We start from the raw sequence: 22,792 nt of genomic DNA on the forward strand, positions 1-22,792 counted from the left end.
ACCCCTGTTTTTTTTGTACTCAAAAACCCTCTTTAAATCTGTTTCGAATTCAAATTAATTCAAAACTCTCTCCATTTTTACTTCAAACTAAAACGAACGAAACCCCTGGTTCCCTTTTCTATCTCAAAATCTATTTCAAAACCTAACCCTAAGCCCCATTCATGGAAAGTCTTGGCAAAGAAAAGCGTGTAAAGCACATAGCCAACAGAGATTACCCTCGTCCTACTACTCAAGGTCAAGGTACATCTAAAAAGAAGAAACAAGAGTCCTCTCGTCCAGAACCTGAAGAAGAATATTCTCATTCGTGGTTCACAAGGAAGTCTCAAGAGGAAACTTTCAATGAGTCTTTTGCTTGCAAAGACATTGTGGCTCCAAAGGTACTCTACTCGTCTTGGCTTATAGAGCAAGGTTTTACATTTCCTACTCTGTTATCTTGTCAAGGAGTTAGCAAATTTGTTGGGTTAAGTGGACTGTACTACCCTGATCTTGTTAGGGTCTTTTACTCAAATTTGGGAAGAGATGAAAATGGTGCTTTGGTTTCAGAAGTTAAAGGAATAAAAGTTACTCTATCTGCTGATGTATTTTTGAAGATTGGTGGATTAACCAGAAATGGTATTAAACCTACCTTCAATGAATTAAAGATGAAAAATTTCTCAATAGATAAAGATACGTTTTTTATGAGTATGCTGAGGGATGTTTCAGCCTGGGAGGCTAATAAAGAATACAAAAGAAAAGAAAAGAGGAAAATTACATATAATGCTGGAGGTCTACGAATGGAAGATAGACTCCTACATTATGTAATTGTCTGGATTCTGGCAGCAAGGGGGAGCAATCACGCACAAATCAGTGAAGAAGATATGGCACTGCTCGCAGCTTTTAAGAACAACATTCAAGTTGATTGGGTATATGTGGTAGAAGACATAATGCTAAAGACAAGGAGGTTAATGGACTGCAAGTGTCCATATGCTGTGTTCATAAGCAAGGTATTGGTGTTCTATAAAGTTCCCTTAACTGGTGAAGCAAGAGAGGTCACCAGAGATGTTCATGATATCAAGGATAGAGCTCTGAAAATGATGAAGCTAGTGAAAACAGATGCTGGTTGGATAGCAAAGGAAGATGTTCCTACTGCTGAGACTACAGAGCCGTCTCAACCTGAAGTTCAAACTGAAGAAGAGGAAGGTGCTGAAGAGCCCAAGCCTCTTTCTACTTTTGAGCTATCTGTTCTGGCAAAGCTAGATGACATCAGAGAAACTCAGAGAAGAGATTATCAAGAGCTGAAGGCTTGTTTTGAATCTATATCTGAACGACTGGATGCGATGAACATACCCTACCCTGAAGAACTTTAGTTATGCATTACATTTTAGGCACTGCATTTTAATTTGTTCTGCATAAATACTTTGATTTATATTTCAGACTTAAAGTTTGTAATAGTTGTAGTATTTGTATGCTTCTGAACATTTTTAATGCTTATATGATGAAAGTCTTATTAAGTGCTTGTTGTTTTTGTTGCATAAGTATCATGTTATTTCTCTGTTTACTCTGTTTTTTTTGGTTTGGTTAAGCCAAACAGGGGGAGAAATTCATGAGAAACTGATTAAATGTTTATATGGTTGTTTATGTATTGTATAAGAAAGAAATGGAAATAGAACTGCATAATGCTTTGTATGGAAGTTTTTGTTCTAGACATATGCAGGTTCAAATTCAAGTTCAAATTTCAAACAAACAAGTGAAACAAAACAACATGATGATCGTGAAAGTCAACATGAAGAGTTTGGCTCATCAAAACCAAAAAGGGGGAGATTGTTGAAGATTGAAGAATCTACATCTGGAAGATGTTCCCTAGAAGTTTTAGTTTTGATGTTTTGCTCATGTTGCTTTTTATTTTAAGCCTATGTCAAAAGGATAATGTATTGTTTGTTTAAAAGATTAGGCTTGTATGTGTTTGTTTGTTATGTGTTAAAAATTAGTAATTAACATGAAGGTGAAAATATCATAATACTCATTTTTCTTATTTCATTCATTGTTGAGAACATGAAGTATTAATTTACTGAGTGTTTGAGACTTTAAATGAAAACTTGAAAACATCAGAAATTTTCTGAGTTAAGGAATAGATTACCTGAACTGGTAATAGATTACCTGACTCATGTTGAAAAACTGATTGATACTGGAATAATCGATTACCATGTGTGGTAATAGATTACCAAACTGATTCTGATGATTTCAAGAGGAAAAAGGATCGTGTTAATCGATTACCTCTTTAAAGTAATCGATTACCTCTGTTCAAAATGTGAGTTTTGTGTTATTTTGGCATCGTGTTAATCGATTACCATGTTAGGTAATAGATTAAAACAGGAGCTGAAACAATTAGTTCAGTTATTCTAACTCGTGGTAATAGATTACCATCACAGGTAATAGATTATCTCTGTTATGAATATAACTGAAATAACTGTTTCCTTGCACATGAAAATTGTCTTTAAATAAGATTAAAACTGAAGCTTTTAAAAAGAGAATTTTCACACACGGAAAGAAGAGAAATACTTACACGAACTAGAGAGATTTTTTTTAATACACATTACTGCAAAAGAGAAAAAGATTTTCTGAAAAAGAAAGAAAGAACATATCTGCTGAAAATCAACTTTTGGAAAAAGAAGTGTGCAAGATCAATTCAAGAAGATGAAGTTCATATAGAAAATTCATTCTAAACTGGTTTACATTGTTGAAGATCATATCTACACGAACAGGTGTACTCGTTTCTGATCTTTTGTTATTGTTTGAATGGTTTTAACTCTTGAGATTAGAGAATCTCTGGAAGAGTTGTGTAAAGAGAAATCTTGAGATAGGTTTTTCTCAAGTAGGATATTGTGGGATCAATATTCTTGGGTTATATGTTTCTTGTGGAGTCAAGAAATGGTTTGTTAATCTTGTAGGTGTCAAGATTTGCTTGTTAAATTCATTGATTGGATATTGCTTGTGCAGGGTGCATGTAAAGAATATCAATAGTGGATTTGACTGGATTTAGAGGTGTATCTAAATCTGAAACTGGATGTAGGCCTTTGGATGGCCGAACCAGTATATATCTTGGTGCATGATTTTCTTAACTCTTACACTCTTTACATTCTGTATAAGTTTCATGATTAATGTTGTATGAAGAAAAACATTATCTGCAGAAACTGAACTTTAAAGATTCTTGGTAATTGATAAATTCAATCTTTACATATCTTGTTATTCAAATCTTGTTGGATAAGCTGTGCATTTATAACTCTGAATTACCTTTTTTGTTTAAAGGTTTGTTTTAAATCAAGATTTGTTTGGTAAAGATTTAGAAAGCAAAGAAGAAAAGGAAAAATAACATAGAATCTATTCAACCCCCCCTTCTAGATTCTAACCGTAGGGACCAACATTATGCACTTTTATTGTAAAGTGTTTGAGCATTGTGGTGTGGATCTCACGAGTGAAAAAAAATTGTTCTATATTTGTCTAACAAGATTGGGAAAGCATCTCTTCATCACATGGGGATGAAGAATCAAGAAAATAGATGGGTTTTTAAGGGTGAAGTGCCTCAAACTCCTGATCTTATGGCTAATAAGGATGAAGTTGTTGGTGATGGGGAGATGCTAAAGAACAAGAAATAGAACGAGCTAGAGAAGTGGAATTGTAACTCAAACCATTTTCTTTGTTTGAGCAAGTATTGATTAACAAGATGGATATTATCATGGAAGTCAATAAGAAGCCCGAGTTAACATTTTTGGAATGTTTGACAAATTTGATGAACTTCAAGATGAGATCAACGAGATCAAACATCATTTGGGGATCGAGGACGATTCAGATTGAAGATCTTAGTTTAGGAATTTTTGTTTGTGTTGATGGCTTGTTCTTAGTTTAGTTTTTGGTTGATCTTTCTTATGTTATGTTTCATTTGTTGCTGCTTTGTAATAATTTTAATATTTTGGTGTTATGAACTATGTTTAAATTTGGATTAATGTACTGATTTTAAACTTTATATAACTTTGTTTGATATAATGAATGCTTTAGTTATTCTAAAAATTTTCATTGTTTACATTTTAAGTTTTACATTAAGTGTATGATGTTTACATATTGATTATATAATCTACAATGTATGGTATTTGTCTTAATTTTTGTATTATATATTATTTTTGATGATGTCCAAAAGGGGAGAGGTATGAAATTGTTTTGCAGGTTGTTATTACAAGTATTGAAGCAACAAAAGTACTATTTAGGATAAAAGTACAATTTGGTTTTAAATGGATTAACTAAAACAAGTGAAAGAAGGATTTATCATCATAAAAAAAAGGAAGTTTGTTGATCAAGCTCAAGATGAAGACATAACATATTTAGTTTTGATAATTACAAATAGTCGCTTGAAAGAGAAGAGTGAAATTGTATATTGTTGTGCTTAAGCTTTGTAACTTGTATGTTTTGTGCTTTGTAGGTAGCTTAGCTTTATATCTCTATCTAGATGATGATTAACAATGAAAAAAAAAGTTTTAAAAATGATTTGAAAAGAGAACTAGTATGAAAAATTGAGATATTAAGTATATTGCATGTGATATTATGATTGCAAAACTTCTAATATTAAAAATTAGAATGTTAATCAGGTTGATTAGGGACTAGATGTAGGTCACAAATGGATGTGACTTAACCAATATAAATTGGTTGTACATTTTTCTCGCTCTATCCCTACACTTGTATTTACATTCTTGCAAATCTGATTTAATGCTTGATGTTATGTGATATGAAACATGAACATTGCATATAAGACTAAATGAAAACGTGAATTCATTTGCATAGTCTCAACATCATATCCTATATACAGTTATATATCAATATACTTCTTTAGAAAGTTTTAGAAAATTTTTTCTAAACCAAGAAGATTCAGTAAGAAAATCTAATAACGAATTCACCCCTTTGGTTAAGCCATCTTTTCTAACAGTTAACAGTTCTGTGTCATCACACAAAGTTCTCCATCACACAAGCTTCTAGCATCGAAGAGGAAAGGAGGGAGATGTGTTCTATTCCATATGCAAGTGGAGTAGGGAGTATCATGTATGACATGTTTTATAATAGATTTGATTTGGCTTATGTTATTAGCATTGTTAGTCGATTTATGGTAAATTCGGGTTAAGCTCACTATGAGGCTTTGAAGTGGGTACTGAGGTATTTGAATGGTTCTAAAAAATCTGGTTTGAGGCATAAAAAGACAGTTTAAGATGGAAAAACTATTATAGGGTATGTTAATGCAAACTATGCAAGAAATGTGGATACCAAGAAATCTTTATTTGGGTATGTGTTCACTTTATTTGAAATTGCTATTAGTTGGAAAATAAATTTATAACCTATGGTAGCTTTGGCTACAACACAAGTAGAATACATTGCTCTTATTGAAAGAGTGAAGGAAACTTTATGGTTAAAAGGGATGATTGATGAATTGGGTATATTACAAAATTGTGTGATAGTTCATTATGATAGCCAAAATGCAATACACCTTACAAACCATCAAGTTTATCATGAGAGGACAAAACACATTGATATAAGACTTCACTTTATCATAGATGTGGTTAAATTTGGAGAAATTAAGATTGAGAAGATTGCATTTGAAAACAATCCTACTAATGTGTTTACGAAATCTCTTATGACATCCAAGTTCAAGCATTGCTTGAACTTGATCAACTTCGTTTGATGTTTGTTTTGAAGTGGGAGAGCAATACTATTGTCAAAAAGGTTCCTTTCTACAGATTTAGAGTAAAGGTGGAGAATTGTTGACTATGACTCAAAAATCTTTTGTATCATCTATATGCTTTGTAAAAGTTTTCTTGGCTTATAAGTTTAGTTTGATTCTATTCATCTAATGTGTTCAGACTATATATATAGTTTGTCTTCATTAGTTTGATAGGTTCAGTCTGTCCCATTTTATAAGACTTAGTCCTAGTTTCTTTGATCTCTCTCTCTCTCTCTCTCTCTCTATATATATATATATATATATATATATATATAGTTTGGGGATCCTTTCTAAGTGTGTGACACACATAAAGAAGTGCGAATAGCAAAGTGTTAAGTATTAGCATGGAGAGTTGGGAAAAAGATATGTAAAGAGAAATAGAGAACTGATTAGAGAAATTAAGTGATTTATGAGAAGAGCAATAACTGCTTTATTGTAAAAACTTGATCTTGTTTTTCAGATAGGAAAATTTGCTATCTCTTGTGGATGTAGGCCAAATTGTTTGAACCACATAGATCTTTTGTATTCTCTTATCTCAATCTTTTTCGTTTGTTATTGCATTTTTTTTGTGTTTACATTTTTCCGTTCTTGTTAGATTTTCTCATTCCTATTGTTCTTGTTTGTTTTCTTTTTTATTATAGAACCATTAATAGAGAAACTTGATTTAATTGGATCAAAAACTGGACATAATCTTGATGGTTGAAACAAATTGATATACATAAATTCCTCGGTTGATTCTTTGTTTTATCTATTCTTTTCTACTTATTACGCTACTATTTTATTATTCTACCAAAAAAAATGTGAATTTTTGAATCATGCTATTCGATCTCCCTTATAATATTTCTCTTTTCTCCGGATAATATATAGAAATATATACAAGAAAAATTTATTTGTGAGGTTATGAAATAGATTCTAAACTTTTTAAAAGTTAAAACTACCGTCCATGGTCCATTTATTCAATGTATGTGGCTGGCGATGCATCCCTGATACAAATTGGACGGTGACGTGGACCCCGTCTCAACGCATGCTCCGTGATCACTCAACGTTCTTAACGTCGTTAAGCATCTCGCCAGAATATCCTTCCTCTGTTTCATGTATATTCTTTTTTATGTCCAATAATAATGCTGTGGCTAATGCAATAACATAGTATGAATTATCAAAATCTTTTGTTACTGTACCAATCCTACTAAACTTTTCCTTATTTATTATTTCACAAGTCTTACTTTACTCTTCCTGTTTTAAAACAACACAGATATATTAACTCCATTTCTATTTATAAAATACAACTTATATAACAATAATTTATTCTTTTATATAAAACTCAATTTATATTATCTCATATATTAATTATACTTAAATAAAAATTTAATTATAATTTAAAAAAAAATATACACTTTAATTAGTTAAAGATTAGAAAGATGAGTATTAATTAAAAGGAAAAAATAATATGAAATATGTACTCTAATTTATTAGAAAATATATAAATATTAATTATGAAAGAGAAGAAATATAAGGATAATTTTTTAAAAAATATAAATAAAATAAAGTTATTATTATCAACTAAAATAATTACTTTTTCTTAATTTTATTAACTTAAGTAACTTAATCTTATATATTTGAACAATGTAATATTAGTTTGGACTTGTTTGTTTGACTTTTTTAAAAATTCTTTTTTTTTATACTTTTTTTAGCTGAGAGTCATAATTAAAACAATTTATAATGTTATGTAATTTGAAGAATAAAAATCCACATGAAATTCAATCAATAAAATAAAATATACTAGTTTGGACTCGTTTATTCTCATCGGATTGGATTGGTTCCACTTCTAAATTAATAAATTCACCTAAAAGAAATGCTATATTGATAATACTCATAAACCATTTTAGCTATTCTACTATAGGAAAATGAGTTTTGCATTTAATCGAGTTGACTTATTTCTATATATCAAAGTGTCAATCTAGAATTATTTAAGTTAATGGATATAAAATTGTTCTAATTTAATTAATAATTGAGTTCAAATTTTAGTGTATAATTAAGTTAAGTACTTAATTTTATTATTATTATTTATAATACTTTTATTTGATTCAAACATAATTTGATTTCTATTATTATTATAATATATATATATATATATATATATATATATATCATCTTTGAAATATAATTTGATACAGATTGAGTTTGATTTTTGAAAAAAAATAATTTTTTATAAAATTTTATTTATCTTTTCATCGAGTCAGATCGGTCTAAGTAAAGTCTTCACACATGGCACAACATAATATATGTTCTAACTTCCAAGTATTATTTGTAGTTAAATAAATTGTAAAGCCTACTTTGTATTATTTTTCTTTAACTATGTTATAGCTGGGTTTCTTTTTGCCGTTAAAGTTAAACCTACGAAAGCGGCGTCGTTTCATTGAGGTCATAGCGTGGCAACACTGTCTTCACACAAATAAATACCCAAGTCCACCTTCATTTCTTACACAGTCACTCTATCACTCTTTTTCTTCTGCGCCTCAAACAAGTTCCTTTGATTCATTCCATTTCTTCCAAAATGGCCAAAGAGCCAGTTCGCGTTCTCGTCACTGGTGCTGCAGGTATACCTCTCATAGCCATAATCTGTTCTTATCGTTCCTACTCTTTAGATTCATCACGATCGCTTGATTTTACCCTTTTGAGTTTTTGATGCGAGATCTGTGATCTGATCGTGTTTTTGAATTGGTTTGATGGTTTTAAATTCTGGGTCTGTGTCAAAATGGTGTCTTCGTTTGTGTTTGAATCTTGATCTGCTCGCTGCTCAGATCTGATCTGTGATGAACGCCGAAGATTCTTTATGTTTGTGTGTTGTGTTTGTTTTTGGTGTAGATTTGTTTACCAGTTGTTTGCTTTTTTTTTATTTTTTTTATTTTTTATGTCTAATGTAACTGTTTGCTAACTTTGGTTTTGTTATGATTATGGATAAATGGTAGTGTTTTATGTTGCATCGGGGAGTGAAAGTTGAAACTGATGTAGTCTTGGGTCATTTTCTTTTAGCTCTGTTTATCATTCGATGGCTCTTATTTGTTCTTTTTTCTGTAAATGTACGAGAAACATTTGACTATGTAACATAACTAGCATTCATTGGGGAAACTGGAAAGTTGTTTTACTATTATTGGAAGGATGGGATCCGATGCTTGTGTTGTGTGATTATTTATTTCTGTTCTTAGTAAGTGTTGTTGCAATGGTTCACTTTCATTGAACTGGAAATAAAAAGCCCTGTTCAATTTGAATTTTTCTAGTGGTGCGCTTTGTTTGTTTCATATGCAATTCCATTGGTTTTTTTTGTAACTTTTTAAAAATGGTGTTACTGTACTCCTTTTTACCCCTTTTATTTAGTTGATGTATGTATTATTATAAGTTTTTTTTATATTGATTTCATCAAACTTTACAATGTTTTCTGCGAGTGTAGTTTTATGGTGGATCGTTTGGTTGCTTCAAATTGAATACGGCCAGTATTTGGATGCATGACAATTTACTTCTCATCTTGTTATTGTGCTAACAAAATGTTTTTATCAATTGTAGGGCAAATTGGGTATGCTCTTGTCCCTATGATTGCTAGGGGAGTGATGTTGGGTCCTGACCAGCCTGTGATCCTCCACATGCTTGACATTCCCCCTGCAGCAGAGTCATTGAATGGGGTTAAAATGGAATTGGTGGATGCTGCATTCCCTCTTCTTAAAGGTTTGGCTAACCGTTGTTGAATGTTACATAACCATCATGGATAGCATTAGCAATCATAAACTTAACATGGGATTGTTTTCTGTTGCTTATATGATCAACAAGATTATTAAGTCATGTGAACCTTTTTGTTTCAGGTGTTGTTGCTACAACTGATGTGGCTGAGGCATGCACTGGGGTCAATATTGCGGTGATGGTTGGTGGATTCCCAAGAAAAGAAGGTATGGAGAGGAAAGATGTGATGTCTAAGAATGTCTCCATTTACAAGTCCCAGGCTTCTGCACTTGAAAAACACGCTGCTGCCAACTGCAAGGTAATCTCTTACATCTGAGTCTTCAGGCCTTTCTTAGTTAGCCTTTGTTTCTCCCATATTTTGTGTCAACTTTAACTCTTGTTTTTTTTGTTTTTTTTTGTTTTGTTTTGTTTTTTTTACTGATTTTGATGCTTGGGTCAAATTGCTTTTGACATGTTGGTTTACCTCTTAATTGAAAACTATTAATTTATTGGTTACTGTGATGTGGTGCTAGACATTAGACCAATAAAATATTAGTGGATATACTGAACTTATTTGTTGTTTGGAGCTGCAACCAATTTATATGTATCCCTGCAATTACGTCTAGTTATTATACTTGTTCATCAAACTTTGATCACCTTTAGTAGATGTAGATGCTAATTTTCAAATGAATTAGGCATTGTGGAAAAAGCTCCACCTAGTCCATATATATTATGTATGTAAGGTGAAGTCTTAGTGATTCCATCAGGATGGAATCTTAACTCTATTCATGAGATATGTACTGTATTTGTTTTTGAAAACTTGATTTCAGTTATATGTTTTTTTTTGGAATATTTATGAAAGACTCTGCATTATCTGCAGGTTCTGGTTGTTGCTAACCCAGCAAACACCAATGCATTGATCTTGAAGGAATTCGCTCCATCTATTCCCGAGAAGAACATTTCTTGTTTGACTAGATTGGATCACAATAGGGCACTGGGCCAAATTTCTGAAAGACTTAGTGTTCAGGTTTCTGATGTAAAGAATGTCATTATCTGGGGCAATCACTCATCAACTCAGTATCCCGATGTTAACCATGCAACTGTTGCAACCCCAGCTGGGGAGAAGCCGGTCCGCGCACTTGTAGCTGATGATGCCTGGTATGCCATGTGAATACTGTGAATTATGACTTTTAGCAAATCATATTATTTTATATTTATTGAGGCACTCTTGCAATTTTTCATTTTCAAGGTTGAATGGAGAATTCATAACTACTGTTCAACAACGTGGTGCTGCAATTATCAAAGCTAGAAAGCTTTCAAGTGCACTATCAGCTGCTAGTGCTGCTTGTGACCATATTAGAGATTGGGTTCTTGGAACTCCTCAGGTTGGTTAGGTTTTTGTTTGATTTTTATAATTCAGGTTCTGTATTTGTCTCCACTCTCCAGCTAAGCTTATTATTATTATTATTATTTTTTCATTGCAATTTTAGGGCACCTGGGTCTCAATGGGAGTATATTCTGATGGTTCTTACAATGTTCCAGCTGGATTGATCTATTCATTCCCTGTCACTTGTGCCAATGGGGAATGGAAAATAGTTCAAGGTAAGTGTTTTGTCACTTAGTGGTATATTAAATCTTTTTAAACATGAGCAGATTTTTTCTAGACCGATGACATTTAATTTATCCACATTAACAATCACCATCGTAGTAGTTAACGCCACCCATTGCTTTCATTGTAGTCGGTGATTGTTAAGAGGAGGGTTAGCAATACATATTCTAACACGCTACTTTTAAGACACTCTTCTATTAGTTAAAATTTATTGAAAATTAATACATCATGGGGAAGGCTTCTTAAATAAGAAGTGAGATCCATAATTTTGATTTTGCTTATGCTTATTTTTAAATGTTTTTTTTTATTAAACTAGTTTTAGTTAATTTATCATAATTACTCAAGATTTTTAGAAAAATAGAAAAAATAAAAAAGCTACCAACTATTCTTTTAGTGCATTTCTCATGAGCTAAGGGGCATATAGTATGCTAAAATAATTTTCATTCTAGGGAATCATGGTTCTTGGAAATATGATTCCTACCAATAGTTAATATCTGTTTGGTTAATCATAATATAAAAATAATACCTTGGAATCAAATTTTTTAACTTTATTAAATAAGAAAATAATAAAATGTAATGTTTTTATTGAGTTTATTTATTTATTTAGTTACTATGTTTCTTAGGAATATTTTTTTTAATAACAAATTAGACATGAGAAATTAACATTTTCAACTTTAGATTTCCTAGAAAGTAAAAATTGTGTACCAAACACCCTATCAAGTTAAAACTTAGAAAAAGGTTATATGATAACGGTATTTTTCCTCATCTTCAATTGCTCTCTATATAAAATTCTACATTGGTGAATGCATCTGATCTGACATAATTCCTCCAATTTTGATGCAGGACTTTCAATTGATGAGTTCTCAAGGAAAAAGTTGGACTCGACAGCAGATGAGCTTTCTGAGGAAAAGGCATTGGCTTACTCATGCCTCTCTTAGACACATTGCTTATAGGTTCCCATGTTTTGCCTATAGATTTAGCTTCAATTTTGAATAATGCTCCTTCTAGATACTATCAGTGGAGAGTCTGCTTTTCATTGGAATTTCTTGTATTGCAACATCTAATCCTTTTTAGGAGGATATTTGAGCTTACCGTTTTGGACCATGGGCCACATGTTAAATTGGACTAGTCCTAATATTATGTGCTTTAGTGCCCCATGCTTTTAGGGCTTGAACTATTTCGTGTGTTTATGATGGCTGTGTACAAGAATTTTGGTGTTTGTGGGAATGCACAAGCGTGCATACACATGCATCTATGCATTATGCCTTGTGATTGAGTGTTATGCACTTTGTATTGCGCAGCAAGGCCATCATCCATAATTTTGCACACCCTTCATGTTATATGGATTGACGGTTTAGCATTATCTTATTTTTCCTTTCTTCATATTGATTAAAGTTTAGGTTTTTAATGAAATATATATTAAGAGTTAAAGTATTTTTATTTTTGAATTTTTCTCACGAGACGAAATGTCCTAGGGTTATTTTGAGGGTAAATAATAATGGGGTATTTAAACAATGAGTCCTGAGGATACAAAGAGACCCGAAACCTTAATAAACCTAAATAAGAATAATTTTAAAAAATTAACGACATTTTATGCCAACACAAAACAGACTGTTATATAAGAATAATTAATAATAGTAAATAAAAGGATTAAAAAAGTTATAAATATAGAGACTAAAAAATTTTATTTTCAATTATAAAAATTATAAAGATTAAAAATGATTGGAAAATATAAATATAGTGACAAAATGTTTATATTAAATTATAGGATTAAAAGGTAAAGTGAAATGATAGGAATTTTAAAAAATATTTTAACTCTTATTTTAAATGTCAATTTGAAACGTATGGAGTATTTTTCAAAGAATTTTAATCAGTGTTAAAGGAAAATGTCAACACTTTTCAACTCATTGAAAAGGCAAGAGGGAGTTATAAACAAAGTTTAGATCACTTGCTGGACAGTTTGAGACGGAGTCTTTATAATTTATACTAAGGCTTTTTGACCCAAGTAATTAAAAAAAAAATAAAAATACACAAAATAAATTAAAAAAAAAACAATTTATCAAAATAGGTAATTTTTGACATGTCAGCGCTGACTGGGCATGAATGGCGCCTGGGGGTTGGGCGTTTTTTAGAAAACGCCTCCCCCCAGGCGCCATCCATGCTGAGGTGACATTGTGCAAAGAAAACGCCCAGGGGGGAGGCGCCATGCACACGTGGCACGTTTGTGTTGAAAACGCCCCACCCCCAGGCGCCATGTGTGCCTATGTGGCACGCACTGAACGCGCCTCCACCCTGGGCGCCATCCACTATCAGTTATCCCCTCCCCCCGGTAAGTGTGGGTAATTTTGTTTGCAAAACGCCTCAGGGACAGGCGCTATCAAATGACACTAAATAAGTGTATTGGGTTGCACGAGATTCATTTCCCCGGTTTCAGTTTGTGGTCCTAGTTTCTTATTTGGTGGTCCTGCAAGTAAGTAATGTATTTAAATTGTTATAAATTTATATTTAAATTTTTATAATATATTGTATGTTGTATGATTGATTATTTTGTTGAGTAGAGTGGTGTAAAAATTGAAGTATAAATTTTTTTTTAAATACGTACCCCAAACACGTAAGGTATAAAGTGGGAACGGGCCGTTCTGAGAAAGCACGTATTCAGAACGGGCCGTTCCAATTTTTAAAAACGTTGAAATGTGCTTCTCGCTAAGAACGGGCCGTTCTGAAATCAAAACGGGCCGTTCTAAAATCAGAACGGGCCGTTCTGAATGTCAGAACGGGCCGTTCCAGTGGGCAATTTTTTTTTTTAAATTAAAAAATATAAATAATTTTAATTTTTTAATTGATAATATGTAATTATTGCAATTTTAATAGTTGTGATATTATACTGAATATTTAAAATTTTAAAATTTGAGACATAATATTATTGGAAAATTTATTTTGAATTGTATTTGATTAGGAATGTCTCGTAGAGGTATTGATTACGTACCTGATAGTGATGACGAAGTAGACATTGTTCCATCAAATGAAGTATGGACAGATGAACAATTGTTGGCGTCAATGAGAAGTGCAATGGCAGCAAGACAGGCTGAAGAGGCTCGAGAACAGGAGCCATTGTCTCCGTTGTCACCCCCTACACCAAAACTTGGGGATGATGACGAAGAGACATCGAGTACACGTGACATTGGCCGTGTTATTCCTGGACCAGCTGGTTTGGTCCAAGCTACAATGAGGAACAGGGAAGCTGAAAATCCGTTGCCAACACAAGAGTTTTTGGCTGATCTTAATGGACCTGCGATGTTGGTGTTCAACTCTAACTCGTGGCGCTATGCTATGCATTATGTGAAATCTAGAGGTTTGTTTAGCATATTAAGTTTCATGTGTGTTAATTTAATGATGCAAATAATGTTAATTATATTTTGTATTTTTTTAACAATAGGTCTACCTGAAGTGACTCCATTGATTAATATCAACCACAATTTACTAAGAGTCCCAACAGTTGTTGCTTTTGTGAAGTCTATGACCCCAACTGGACAGGGAAATTATATTATTAATTTAAAGGTATGGTTAGTGAATTTGTTATACATTAAAAGAAAATGTTTTGTAATTAATTGTAAATATTTATTTCAGGACCCAATTGCAGCGATTGGTGCAAGCTTACATTACAAAGTTAAGCAACACCGACAATATGGGGAAGACATTGTTGTGGGGTGTGTGTTAATTCTGAAACAGGTAAAATTTGTTGTATAAAATGAAATTATATGTTATTTATGTGTTGAATTGAATGTGTTTGTTTTTTGTTTAGGTTGTTGTGTTTGCCCCCAGGCGTTTCCGTGATCCTTACTTCCTCAATATAACTAAAAATAATATAAAATGGGTGAGTAGTATTAGTTAAATAAAATTAATTTTGTAAGTAATATTGTTTAACAAATGTATGTTAAAATTTTTTCAGGTTATTCCGAAGGATATCTGATTTGATGAGAAAAAAGTATTTGTAATTTAGTTTTAGGTTTATTTTTAATTCGAATGGTTGTAATGTAAATTTTATTGTGGATTGTAATATTTAAATTTGGATAATATTGTTATTAAATATTCGTGAAAAAAAAAAGTTATTATTTATTAAATATTTATTGTGCACTTTAGTTATATGTATTTGTTGTTGTTGTTTTTTAATTTTGTAATGAAAAAAAAATTGTTAAATTATGCACTTCATATTATTTTATTATTTTAGGGTTTGTCCATCTACCTATAAATATAAGTGTGTGTGTGTGTGTGTTTGTTCTATAGATGTTCTGACACTTTCTCTTCAACTTAAGATAGACATATTGTAGTAGTGAGTTCGAAGAATGGGTTCAGCAACAGTGTTTGCTCTTGTGTTTCAAAATGTTCAGATATTTCAAACTCAGTACGGTCTTGATTATGCCATACAAATGCCATCTAGTGGGAGAGTTATCAAAGTTAACGAAGACATGACACTTGTTGATTTGTTGAATGAGGTACATAGGAGGTTGATCAAAGGGGATAACAAATGCATAAGTCAAGTTCATTATCGTTGTCCAGTTAGATATGAAGATGGAGGAAAGCAATATACTCCATATCCTTTAACCTGTGATGAAGATGTGGCATTCATGTTTCACAAATTTGCAGAAGACCCGAATGAATTACTACTGAATTTGTTTGTTACTTTAGAAGATCTTGAGCCTCCACAATTGCAGATGTGGAACATGGTCAATTCATTTGAAAGACAGCTAAACTTCATGTAGGTTACCGTATAAGTGTGGAGTCAATGTTTTGTTGTTTGTAGCGTTGTTTATTTTGTAAACAGTCAGTGTTTACTTTGTTAACTTCATGTTATTGTTGTCGTTGTTGTTAAACAATAGTTAAGTGTTTGTTGAAGTTTAAAAGTATTGTCTTAATTTGAATGTAGTAGTAAAGTGTTGAAGTATTAATAATATTTACGTTTGTGATTAACAAATGTGATAATATATTGGTTACAATGAAAAATAAAATTTGAAAATGTAAAGTATAAAGTAGGTTAAATGAACGGCCGTGATCGCACCGACAGAATCAACGGTCTAGATCATGTATTTTTAAAATCTGTAACTGTTCATGGGTCAGATGTGTTGTCTCCTAGTAGCAGGGGAAACGGACGGCCATGATCGCACCGACAGATTAAACGGTGTAGATCATATCGATTTGTAAGCTGTCACTGTTCATCGGTCAGATGTGTTGTCTCCTAGTAGCAGGGGAAACGAACAGCCCTGATCGCACCGACAGAATCAACGGTGTAGATCATCTGAAATTTAAATCGATCAGTGTTCATTGGTCATAGTTGTTGTCTCCTAGTAACAGGAGAAACGAACGGCCCTGATCGCACCGACAGAATCAACGGTGTAGATCATCTTGAATTTAAATACGTAACTGTTCATCGGTCAGATGTGTTGTCTCCTTGTAGCAGGGGAAACGAACGGCCCAGATCGCACCGACATAATCAACGGTGTAGATCATCTCGAAAGTAAATTCGTCACTGTTCATGGGTCAGATGTGTTGTCTCCTAGTAGTAGGGGAAATGAACGGCCGTGATCGCACCGACAAAATTAACGGTCTAGATCATGTATTTTTTTAAATCTGTAACTGTTCATGGGTCAGATGTGTTGTCTCCTAGTAGCAGGGGAAACGGACGGCCATGATCGCACCGACAGATTAAACGGTGTAGATCATATCGATTTGTAAGCCGTCACTGTTCATCGGTCAGATGTGTTGTCTCCTAGTAGCAGGGGAAACGAACAGCCCTGATCGCACCGACAGAATCAACGGTGTAGATCATCTGAAATTTAAATCGATCAGTGTTCATTGGTCAGAGTTGTTGTCTCCTAGTAACAGGAGAAACGAACGGCCCTGATCGCACCGAAAAAATCAACGGTGTAGATCATCTTGAATTTAAATACGTAACTGTTCATCGGTCAGATGTGTTGTCTCCTTGTAGCAGGGGAAACGAACGGCCCAGATCGCACCGACAGAATCAACGGTGTAGATCATCTCGAAAGTAAATTCGTCACTGTTCATGGGTCAGATGTGTTGTCTCCTAGTAGCAGGGGAAATGAACGGCCGTGATCGCATCGACAGAATTAACGGTGTAGATCATATCGATTTGTAATCCGTCACTGTTCACCTGTCAGATGTGTTGTCTCCTTGTAGCAGGGGAAACGAACGGCCCAGATCGCACCCACAGAATCAACGGTGTAGATCATGTATTTGTAGACAAATGCACTGTTCATGGGTCTATAAATATACGAATGCCATTGAAAATATTTCACCATCCAACTTTTTTGGCTTTAGTTTGTTTTGTTATGTGATTTGTTGCATAGCTGCTGTGTTTGTTATTTAGTATCTGTTAAATTTCGTTTAAATCATGTCTTTCATTTGTGTAGTGTATTACAATGGTACAATTAACCAAACTGCTGAGGGTTGTTCATTTGTGGGTAGTCATAAAACAATACGTATTAGTCGTGGTATTGATGTTGAATATTTAAAGAAAAAAAAATCATGCAAAGTTACATCTTAATGCTAATCAAATTATCTCCAACATACAATGTAGATATTTATGTTGTCTTGATCCTGTATCATATGAAAGTGTTGATGTATGTGATGATGAAGATCTTGAGTGTATGTTTGATAGCTTTGAGAGCCAATATAAAATGAATATGATTGAATTGTATGTTCATGTAGATGTCGTTGTGTCATCTTCAATTCATGTTAATGAAACTCAGGCAACCACTAGTCATCATGAATTTGAACAAACAACATCTTATCCGGTAACTAACATCCCTAATTTACAACCCAGAAATGTTCCAATGTCACCACCAATCAATCATCCTGACTCACACATTGATTTTAAGACAAACTTGAGTGACGATGATATCAATCTGGGACAAGGTGATGAAGCCGACAAATTGAATTCATCTAATACAGAGGATGAACAAGATGTCAATGCAAACAACAATGTCAGCGTGCAATCACCATTTGAAGTTGAACCTCCCCAGCCAACTGAATCAGGTTTATTTCAAGTTGTATTAGTTTGATAAATAATATGGATATTGACTTAACATTTTTTTCCCATGTAGGACCTTCAAATAATCCATTTTGGACAGGAACTCCACATTACAGTTATATTGACTGGAATCATCCAGATCAAGAGAGTTGGTATCGTGGTTTAGATGTCCCTAATTCTTGGAGAGTTGGCGACGAGCTATATATCGGCCTTCGTTTTCACACAAAAAATGATGTACAGATGGCTGTTAAACATTATTCTATGAATGCACATCAAATTTTTGTTGTTGTTGAGTCTGGCTAAAGGGTTTTCTCTGTCAAATGCCCTAATAACAATGAAGGTTGTCCTTGGAAACTAAGGGCAATTATGTCTAGTAAATTGAACAACAAATGAGTCATCAAGAAATGGGGCGGGACACACACATGTATTAACCCCATGCTATCTCAAGATCACAACAAATTGGACTCTGAGTTCATATGTTGTTGTATATTAGGTTAGTGCATATTGAACTATGGAGTTAAAACTTATCATATGACTTTTTCTAACATGGTTACCATATATTTGTAGGTATGGTTAGGGAAGATGCTTCCATTTCGATTTCTCTAATTCAAGAAAGAATTAGTGGACAATTCAACTATAAGGTGTCGTATCGGAAGGCATGGAAAGCCAAACAAAAGGCAATTGAGAGGGTTTATGGTGACTGGAGTGACTCATATGATCTTCTACCAAGGTGGTTGGATAGGATGGTTGAATGTTGTCCTGGGTCTGTGTATAAACTTGAAACCACTGAGTACGTGTCAAACAATATAGTGGATCCAAATTTCCATCAATTTCGTAGAGTCTTTTGGACATTTAAACCAGCATGTGATGCCTTCAACTACACTAAACCCATTATACAAATAGATGGGACATTTTTGTATGGAAAGTACCGAGGCACACTACTAATCGCTACGACACAAGATGGAAATGCTCGTGTGTTACCACTTGCATTTGCAATAGTAGAAGGAGAAACACTAAGCGATTGGTCATGGTTTTTGTCTAACATTCGTCGGTATGTTACGAGAAAACAAGGTATTTGTTTAATAAGTGATCGACACCAAAGCATAAAGTCAGCAGTGGCAAATGCCCAAGGGTGGCAACCACCTCAAGCATATCATGTATATAGCATTCGACACATCGCTAGCAACTTCAACCACCGATTCAAGAATACTAAACTTAAAGAAGAATTGATTAACATAGGTACTAAACACTTTATTGTTATTTATATGGTGTAATGTTTACTATAATTTTATAAATATTAATACATAAACTTCTTATATGGCAGGGTACACAACCAACAAGCATAGATTTGAAAGAAGGTTGGAAAGGTTCCGTGAGGTCAGCCCTGAAATTTGTCGTTGGATTGATGGCATTTCCCTTGAAAAATGGGCAATCGCACACGACGAAGAAGGACGTCGATATGGACACATGACAACAAATTTTTCCGAGGCAGTCAACAAAGTCCTTAAGGGTGCACGAAACTTGCCTATAACTGCGCTAGTTAAATGCACGTATGCTAGGTTGGTGGAGTATTTTATTCAAAGGTTAGGTCAGGCAAACGCTGACCTTACTCTGGGTAAACGTTACTGTCAGAAGTTAATGGATGCTATGGAAACAAATCAACAAGAAGCAACCTCTCATTTCGTTCGCAGGTATGATTATGAGTCTACAAGATTTGAAGTTGAAGAAATCTTCAATGCAGTCACACAACGAGGTGGGAAGGTTTTCAATGTTTTTCTAAATGAAAGAAAATGTGAGTGTGGTGCTTTTCAGGCGTATAGATATCCATGTTCACATGCAATAGCAGCCTGTGCACACGTTCGTATAGATCCATTAACTTTTGTTGATGCCGCATACACTAACGAATACATCAAAGCGGCATATTCAGGTCAATGGTTCCCACTTGGAAGTGAAGAAAATATTCAACCTACTAATGGACCTCGTATAGTTCCAGATGAGACAATGATACGTACAAAGGGACACCCAAAATCCACGCGCATTAGAAATGAAATGGATTGGACTGAATCCCAAAGGAGGCAACGATGTGGACATTGTAGGCGTGAAGGGCATAATAGAACCAATTGCCCTGTGCTGGTTGAAGATGTATTCAATAACGCATAACAAGTTTGTATGTTGCAGTGTATTTAAAGAATAAAATTCCTCCATAGTTATATCATATGTCAATTCTAGTTTAATTAAATTGTTCAGTTATACAATAAAATAATTACAACAAAGTTTACAGTAACTATTAAAACAAATACAAATTACTTCTTCAACGTATTCTCGTCTTTCTGGAGCGTGTAACCAGCGTGGTCCAGTGGCATATCAACTGTCAAAAAAATTTAATATTAGTAAAGTTAACATTTAGGTAAATAAATAAATATCAAACAATGAATTAAGTTTAAGTACTAACAACTTATTATTCAAATTACCTATTCATTTCTCCTCATGTGCTGCTCACGGGGACTTAGGATACATTGCCGTTGTCTATGGCGAGCACCACGATCTGGGTTCCTCCGAACTAACTCATCACCATCTCCCTCAGGACTTCCAGCTTCCGCTGCTAATGCTGTATTCAAATCATGCCCTAAACCTGGATGATGGGAAGACGAACCCCCACCATAATATAATTAAAATTTTCTATTTATATTTTTTTCTTACTTTAAAATAATTAAAATTCAAAACATACCTGATAAACGTCTAAATAAAACTTCTGTGAGCAAATGTGAGCAACACACGTATTCTAAAAGCGCCGGAACCTCAAGCGTTTTTGCACAAATATTATCAGCACCCCCACCATCTCCCATGAGCATCATTTAAACCAGTGTTTTAAAACCCGGACCGACCCGACCGGTCGGACTGGTTGGACCGAGAACCGGTGGTCCAGCCGGTCCGAATTTGAAATTGGATCGGTTATGCAGTCGACCCTTTTCAAACCGGATTGAACCGGTCAATTTTCTGGTTAAACCGGTGAACCGGTGGGTCAAACCGGTTCAACCACTTTTTTTTATAAATTTTTTAAGGGACCATAAATCACAAAAATAATAATGAAAATTGAATCTCTTAATGAAAAAGCAATGAGTCTTATTAAATATAACAATGACTACTTGTTCTAATATATTTGTTTGCAATATATACAACTTAAATAACTTTTATAGTATATTATTAATTTTAAATTATATATTTAATAATGCAATATTTATGTAAATATTACATATATTATTTTCTGATATTAATTGCAAGCATATTATATATGTACATATTATTTATATTTTTAATTTGTATTAATATACCGTTTAACATGTAATTTTTTTATGTATTTTTTTACAAAATAAAAATAAAAATAATTTTAAATAAGATAGAAAAATTAAAATTTAAAATAAGATATGAATTTATTAAAATTTATAAGTATAAAATATATTTAATATGAATACTTTTTAATAAAAATAAATAAAAATCGAGTCATGCGGTTCAACTAGTGACCCACCGGTTCAACCTTTGACCCACTGACCCAGTACCTTAACCGGTTCGATGACTGGTCCGGTTTTTAAAACTATGATTTAAAAAAATGAGGGAAGGAGGAACAGTGCACAAATGGCGCCTGGGGGGAGGCGCGTTCAGTGCATGCCACATAGGCACACATGGCGCCTGGGGGTGGGGCGTTTTCAACACAAACGTGCCGCGTGTGCATGACGCCTCCCCCCTGGGCGTTTTCTTTGCACAATGCCACCTCAGCATGGATGGCGCCTGGGGGGAGGCGTTTTCTAAAAAACACCCAACCCCCAGGCGCCATCCATGCCCAGTCAACGCTGACATGTCCAAAACTACCTATTTTGATAAATTGTTTTTTTTTAAATTTATTTTGTGTATTTTTTTTTTAATTACTTGGGTCAAAAAGCCTTATACTAATAACGGTTTGACTTTTGATTATATAAGAAAAGATGCTTTGTTGGGAGAGGTTATCCATGGGTGTTTTCCTCACTTTCAAAGGGATTAGTTTTCAGTTGTTGGTTGCGACTTGGGAGATATCGTTAGTCTGTATTTTCGAAGAGAAAACTTTATTTCGGTACTGAAATTATGTCTTGTCATATTATTTTTTGAAACTAAAAAAATTAATTGTAAGAATCTTTTAATTGTATGTCTATGTTATTTTCTTCCTTTACATTTTCTTAACAGAAAACAGAGTAAGATTTTTATTTCTTTTTCTTATTTTTATCTTAAATAAATTGGAATTAATCTGCCCAATTTTATTGAGTTCTTAAAGTATATATATATATATATATATATATATATATATATATATATAATATTAAACAATAGCAACAAGATATGACAGTAGTTATAAAAAATGATAAAAGCTATAGTTATTAATTCATTACAACTTGTCTCACGTTTGAAAGTATCATAATGGATTAACTCGTTTAGGAATTAAAACAACCTATAACAATAAAAATAAATACAATAAAAGTTTAAATATGCTTTTTAGGTAAATTTCTTTTCAATTTTTTAAATAAAAAATCAAATTTTAGTTTTTATAATTAGAAAAAATTATATTTCAATATTCGTGTCCAAACATCATTAGAGTATATTTGGATAAAAAATTTAAATAGAGTAATTCATTTTTTTTAAGAATTTCAAATGATTTGGG

General features: G+C 33.1%; 2 protein-coding genes across 3 annotated transcripts; both read left to right on the forward strand.

The window, feature by feature from the left end:
• The first annotated feature begins 8,178 nt into the window (after nt 1-8,178).
• LOC109805010 (malate dehydrogenase, cytoplasmic) lies at nt 8,179-12,234 on the forward strand. Its single transcript, XM_020366937.3, has 7 exons — nt 8,179-8,334; nt 9,299-9,457; nt 9,592-9,767; nt 10,329-10,606; nt 10,698-10,833; nt 10,939-11,050; nt 11,901-12,234. The coding sequence occupies exons 1-7, from the start codon at nt 8,292-8,294 to the stop codon at nt 11,993-11,995; spliced, it is 999 nt and encodes a 332-aa protein (XP_020222526.1). The 5' UTR covers nt 8,179-8,291; the 3' UTR covers nt 11,996-12,234.
• A 144-nt stretch (nt 12,235-12,378) lies between these two features.
• LOC114917101 (uncharacterized) lies at nt 12,379-16,616 on the forward strand. Of its 2 annotated transcripts, XM_083059499.1 has the most exons (5): nt 12,379-14,409; nt 14,494-14,615; nt 14,685-14,786; nt 14,860-14,931; nt 15,007-16,616. In XM_083059499.1, the coding sequence occupies exons 1-5, from the start codon at nt 14,016-14,018 to the stop codon at nt 15,025-15,027; spliced, it is 711 nt and encodes a 236-aa protein (XP_082915625.1). In that variant the 5' UTR covers nt 12,379-14,015; the 3' UTR covers nt 15,028-16,616. The 2 variants fall into 2 exon arrangements, with proteins under 2 accessions (XP_082915625.1, XP_082915624.1); XM_083059498.1 differs by having other exon boundaries at nt 14,494-14,786.
• Nucleotides 16,617-22,792: the final 6,176 nt, after the last annotated feature.

This window comes from Cajanus cajan, chromosome 7 (genome assembly GCF_000230855.2).
Source record: "Cajanus cajan strain Asha chromosome 7, NIPB_CcT2T_4, whole genome shotgun sequence".
NCBI classification, from domain to species: Eukaryota; Viridiplantae; Streptophyta; class Magnoliopsida; order Fabales; family Fabaceae; genus Cajanus; species Cajanus cajan.